Here is a 6,141-nt window from a genome sequence, read left to right as displayed (position 1 = left end):
ATCTTTTTCCTAGTTTCTTAGCTTCTTTTTGTTTACTTGTTTATTTCTTCCGTACTACCGGAACTGGAAAAATGTCATTAAGTACTACCAGTCATAGTTGCAACCAAAGGCAAAGGGACTGGCTGAGCGAAGGGTTTCCCCTTGTATTTTCCAGTGTTTCCACCCTGACTGGATAAGAATGCAGTGTCGAGTACCATCTGAAAACAGACTTATGTTCTTGGCAGAAAACAGACTTATGTTCTTGATAGAAAACTTGTGGTTTAGTGCAACTATAACAATCAGTTCCAACCTTAGAAGCATATCGACGAGACATTGAAGATACTACAAAATCTACAAGGCCTTTTTATTGTAATCTCATTCCACAGCTTAAGGGTCCATCTTTCGTACATGAGTTCAGTTTTTTTCTCCTAATGAAAGGAATGTATGTTCTATAAGTTTGAGTTCAGAGTCTTCCAGTTCCATGCATGTAATTGCATTTAGAAGATAAAAATGAAAATAAAAGGGCTTATACGAACACATAAAGAACAGCCACATTATAGACCCGGGCGAATAATATGGCAAGCAATGACCTCAGATGATAAACTTCCAAGTGTGATACACACACATTTTCCGGCATTTGGCGGCTTTAGCCGGCTTGACCTCCAACGCAGCATAGCCCCCCGTTTTTACTTTTAGATGATAGAGACTTGCTGGCTGCCGCATCAACATATGCAGATAAATACTGTATGCAATATGACAGCAAGAGAATTTTGTACACCATATATAAGCATGACCATGAATTAGGTACTGTGAATCTACGATTGATGCATACTTCTTCCACCACAATTAAAACGTCACGTGTACAGTCGATCCCATGAATTCGTGGTTGAAAGATAATGATCCCTTAAAATAGTAAATTTATGTTATCTTGTAATAAATTAATGCAAAGCAATAATCGTTTTCTAATTTGCTAGCTTGATGCTATTGGGATCTACCGCAGTAATGAGCATCTTCAATACACTAGACAGATTATTCCTTGGCATCTCAGACTAGATGCTACTTCCCCACCAAAAGAGATCTATTATGAAACCAACTTTTTCTCTCCACCTCTACCTCTTCATTATATAATAATGCAACAACCCATTCTCACTGGTACCAAGATCATTTCCTCGAATCAGAAACCAAGAAAAAAAAAAGTTAAAGCTTCACAAAATCATCAGCAACAAGAATTAATGGATGTCTTGGAGTATCATTCAGTTGATGTAAACGTAGTGTTCAACCACTACATGAGTTCTTCACTTGGTTTTTTAACAACCACCAATGGTTTCTTAACATCTTTGGCAGTTCTTACTGCTGTTGTGAGTTTTTGGAAACTAAGATCATTTTCGGTTCCAACACCCACCACCGAGAAATCAACATCAGCAGCAGCATCAGCATCACAAGTTCCTCCTCCTTCGGCTGGCGTTGCAACCGAAGCATCTTCTCAGCTGTCATCAAACATCGATAAACAAGTTCCAACTGTAACGAATTATTGCAGCTCGGTAGTTTCCGCTTTCGGTACTATTATTGAGGAGGAAGAGGAAGAGGATGCTGATATGAGCAGCAATACTACAAGTCCTCGGAAATTTACCGTTATGTATTACGGTGATGTTGGTAACGGAGACGATGAGACCACATTATTTCAATACTGCAAAGATGTTGTCCACTACGATGAGAACAACAGTACTGCTACCATTGAGGCCTCACCATTGCTGAGAACCAGAAAAGGGAACAATGATTTCGGTTGGTACAGGCATCAAGATTTGAGCATGCTCAATGGCAACGTCGTTAAGTTATGGGACTGCAAAAAACAGCACAAAAGCTCGCGCTCCAATATCAACTGGAATTCGGACGTGACAGATTGATGCACACGCATCATCACTAGTAGGGGTCGGGCCATTAAGAGGAAATTGCAATATTTATGCAAGCTTCATTAGCAGATCTGACTATGTATAATTAGTATTCTAATTTTTGTTTTTACATTTTTGATCCTATTTTTCTAGTTTTGCTGAACTAGTACTTCGTCATGTCTTCAGAAGAAATTGTATATATGTTTCCCTAGTTCCTTACAGTTCTCTTTCTTTGCTTGGTTGATTTCATCCATCCTACTACCGGAACCGAAAAATGTTATCAAGCGGTATTTTGTAGTCTAATACTAGTCATAGTCGTAAGCAAACTTGGCAAAGGCACTGGCTGAGCGAATGGCCGACAAACAGATTTCCGCTGTACTTTCCTGCGTTCGACCGCTGACACTAATAAATTAGGTCAGCCTAGCGTTTCTCAACCAAAAGTATGTTCAGAACTTGACCTCTCTGACATGGCCTATACAAACCCCACATAAAATCTGCACATAAGCGCCCCTCACATATACTTTCAGATGATAGAGAGCCGCCGCATTAGTCTGACCAGATAAATGCGACATGACAGCAGGCTTTTTGTAGTCCATATGCAAAAAACATCAGCCATGACGACTAATAACCATTAATTAGGTACAGTGAATCTTTGATTAATGCTTACTTCTCAAACCACAATTATAACGTCACGTGTACACTCAGACCCCATGATTTTATGGTCGAAAAATGATGATCCATTAAAATAGCAATCTCTTATCGATTAGTTAAGTTAATTAATATGCAAATAAATGGAAATCATTTTCATATTTGCTAGCTTGCAATGATGCTAATGGGATCTACTTCAGCATCTTAAATTCATTTAGTAGATTATTCCTTGGCATCTCATACTAGATGCCTATATATATATCCCCACCAAAAGAGATCCATTATTTGGGACCATCTACCACCATTATGGTATCAAGATTTTAACTGTGCTCAAACGGCAACGCTGTTAAATTATGAGACGGAAAACAAAGACGTAAAAACTAAAAATAAGAGAAGAACATCACAGACATCTCGATGCGATAAGAAGACATCAGTAAAAACAAAGGATCAACAAAGAAGAACAACATATCTGTAATCTATTATTTCGGTGGAGCGATTTCTTCATTGCACAAAAACAAGACATCTTCATTGCATGCTTTGATTTCATAATCTGGAGAGAACAGAAATCTGGAGCGTTATCTAAGTATACGGCTTTTCTAATCATCACAGTAATCGGTCATCCACTCCTCTTCCGTAGGGACTATAGGATAGTTGAACCTGTCTTCTTCAATAGGTGTATGATGGTATTTAGATGGTGTGAAGGTAGGATCTTTCTTTTCCCCACGATTCCGACTATTCTGTAGCTCACTCCTAATATCTTCATTAACCTAAATAAACACAATCAAATCATCTCCAAAATGACAATAACAAAACACAGAGTACCAGATGTTTGTCGGGTAGGGAATTCATGTTGTTACCAAGTGATGTTTCTGGTGCTGAATTAGATATATATGTGAGAATGCCTCCCACAATCACAAACTCGCTAACTGGCATAGTAGTTTTACATATATAATAACGCCTTTACATAGCATTATTGTGAGGCAAGAAAAGAGAATACAAACCTCTGAACAAGAGTTAGAAACGACTGGTGCCATATTACAGGAATAACCCTTGAAGAAGCTTGATAAAGTAACTGTGTGTGATAGTTGAGCAAACAAAAATGACAACAAAATGATTGCGCAACGGTATAAAACTCAGTTTTTAGTAGGTAAAATAGATGAGACTCCTCTAGAAAATAGGATAATGGAACAGTTTTTGGTTGAATACCTTGCGGTGCCACAATACTCCATTTCTGCAAGATGCATGAGCGCGGCACCAGAAAACAAGCAGAAGGATTTTTAAGCTTCAAAATAGGAGTTCGTATAGTAACCGATATAGTCCCTACAAATGGATGTCGACTACCATATGAACTCGAGATATAAAATTCCTAGAGAACTGCTTAATTGTAAAACATTGAAGAGTTTGAATATGATGTTGGATGACCCAGATTTTAGTAGTCACACAGCTACTATCATACCGGAGGCGATGAGGTTGCCAGAAATCAGGACACTATGGCTGGATGGAACTTCAATCTCTAGTTCTGAGTTACAAAGACTTTTCTCAAGTTGTCCACTTTTGGAATCAGTAATCATAAGAGAGTGTGATATACAAACAAACAATCAAAGGATTGTCATTCTTAGTTCTCACAGCCTTCACCAATCGTCATACACGTCTGGGTTCGGCGGATAAGTTTATGACTTATAATACCAAGATATCTGGTCCAACTGTGAATGTCTTAAGGCCCACCGGCTTCCTGACAGAAGATTTTTCCTTGGAAAACTTTCCTCTCTAGAAGCGGCTCATGTTAATATGAGATTAAAACAAGATGAAACAGATGAAACTACACAAACTTATTCTGAGCTGCAAGCTATGGAAAAAGAAGTTCTTTCCAAATGCATGATGAAAATTCTAGGTGCAGTTTATAACGTGCAACAGCTGACTCTGTCATAATTGTTTGCAAGCTCTGCAAAATCATTAATGAAAACTGCAAGGATGTCGACCAGCAGGGCGTGGAACTTCATCAAATAGAAACGCACGGCTTTAATGAAGTTCTTTAGTGATTTAAATATCAATCAATGTAAAATTGTATTTTACTGATAATTAAATTTAATTGGTTTCCTTATAGGCACAGAGACCTTCTGAATAATGCTTCCTAGAATAACAACTTCCTACAATAACAGCTTCCCTGAGGGTGCAAGTCCCTAACTGTGTACATCAAGATTCTTAGTTAAGAAAACTAAACCAAAAAAAAAGTTCAAAGCAGTTCAAAGTTTCATACCTTACAAAGAGGAAACAAAGTCCCCTTGCTGAAGGCCTGTGGCTTATAAACCGACTTGTTAAGAGCTCTATACAGATCAAAATGGAGTCTCTTATTCTTCCAGATGTCTTCTCTAACTCGGGGAAGCAACATAGAAGAGTAAAAACGTTGTGCTCTTTTGGGGGACATGTTGGAAGCAAATACGTTGTGCACTTTTGGGGGACATGTTGGAAGCAAACGTTGTGCTCTTTTGCCACATTGCGTTCGCAGACCACTTTCCCGGTTCAGTCAAGTAGAGAGCATCCTCCCAATAAGACTTACTGGTAAGGGATAAGAAAGCTTTGGGTAGTTTCCCACTTGTATATCTACTCAAATACTCTCCAATTCTGCAATTTTGAATACAAAACAATGGAAAATTACTCATAGATCCACAAGAACATCGAAACGAAGTGAAAGAAAAGAATGATTGCCCAGTACCCCTTATATATGTCTACGAGTATGTTGTCCATTTGAGCAGGTTTCCGTTCTGTATGAGATAATAAACGAAAATTACTGAGTAATTCACTGTAAAATCATTAAAATATTGCATTAGCAAAATGATGCTTGCTCTTTGTAAGCTACAAAATCAAATGATGCATCCTCAAGTTCATGCCACAAGCAAATAATGCATTGGCCAAATGATGCATTCTTCTGACATAATCAAAAACTAATGCTATCCAGAGAAACATATGCAGCAGCACTCTCAAAAAAAAAAACAGTACTTGCAGATACTCTTTCGGCCTGTTCGATTTTGTTAACGATCCGGTCGGATAACAACGACATACTAGATTCCTTGGACATGAATTGCTTTAACATTTCCATTTCAACCTATAATCAATTGAATAATTACCAATTTCAACATCTTCAAAATCACAAAATTTTATAGAAAAAAAGAAAAACAAAACTCACTTCATAATCATTGTAATCCTGCCTTTCATCAGTTTCTGGTGCAAACCCATGACACCACATATTCATCATCATAATCACTATCATCATCATCCGAAACACCACTTTCCGGAATCGAAGAAAACGGGTCTTCTTTTCTAGCTTCATCTTCTATTTCCTTCTGTTGAATTAATGCTTCTGTTTTTTGGATATATCAGAAGAGGGTTTGGGGAAAGCATTTATTCTTGTTCTTTGCCACCTTCATTGATGAAAGCTTTGAGAAAAAACAGAGTAATGGTTGTTTCAGAAGTTAAAAAGGATTGAAACTTTGAGATTGAAACTTGCAGATGCATAGACTGCAACAAAATTAGGGTTTAAAAGCCTCTAGCCACACGGTATATGGTATTGAGTGGGTCCGCCAACAAAGAATCGGCCGATTTAAATAAAAAAAAGAAAAAAAAAAAA

The 6,141-nt window shown here is 37.7% G+C and overlaps 1 protein-coding gene and 1 pseudogene across 1 annotated transcript; one reads left to right on the top strand and one right to left on the bottom strand.

Moving 5' to 3' along the window:
* The first annotated feature begins 1,145 nt into the window (after positions 1–1,145).
* On the top strand, positions 1,146–2,071 carry LOC113330878. Its single transcript, XM_026577675.1, has one exon. The coding sequence runs from the start codon at positions 1,212–1,214 to the stop codon at positions 1,881–1,883; it is 672 nt and encodes a 223-aa protein (XP_026433460.1). The 5' UTR covers positions 1,146–1,211; the 3' UTR covers positions 1,884–2,071.
* A 1,041-nt stretch (positions 2,072–3,112) lies between these two features.
* On the bottom strand, positions 3,113–5,714 carry LOC113330879 (annotated as a pseudogene).
* Between the last annotated feature and the right edge of the window lie 427 nt (positions 5,715–6,141).

This window comes from Papaver somniferum, unplaced genomic scaffold (genome assembly GCF_003573695.1).
Source record: "Papaver somniferum cultivar HN1 unplaced genomic scaffold, ASM357369v1 unplaced-scaffold_11950, whole genome shotgun sequence".
In the NCBI taxonomy this organism is placed as follows: domain Eukaryota; kingdom Viridiplantae; phylum Streptophyta; class Magnoliopsida; order Ranunculales; family Papaveraceae; genus Papaver; species Papaver somniferum.
Note: the sequence above shows the minus strand (reverse complement) of the source record. Positions and strands in the feature narration are given on the sequence as shown.

Excerpts from the sequence above, each read along its gene's own strand:
- LOC113330878 (XM_026577675.1), top strand. The coding sequence starts at position 1,212 with ATGGATGTCTTGGAGTATCATTCAGTTGATGTAAACGTAGTGTTCAAC.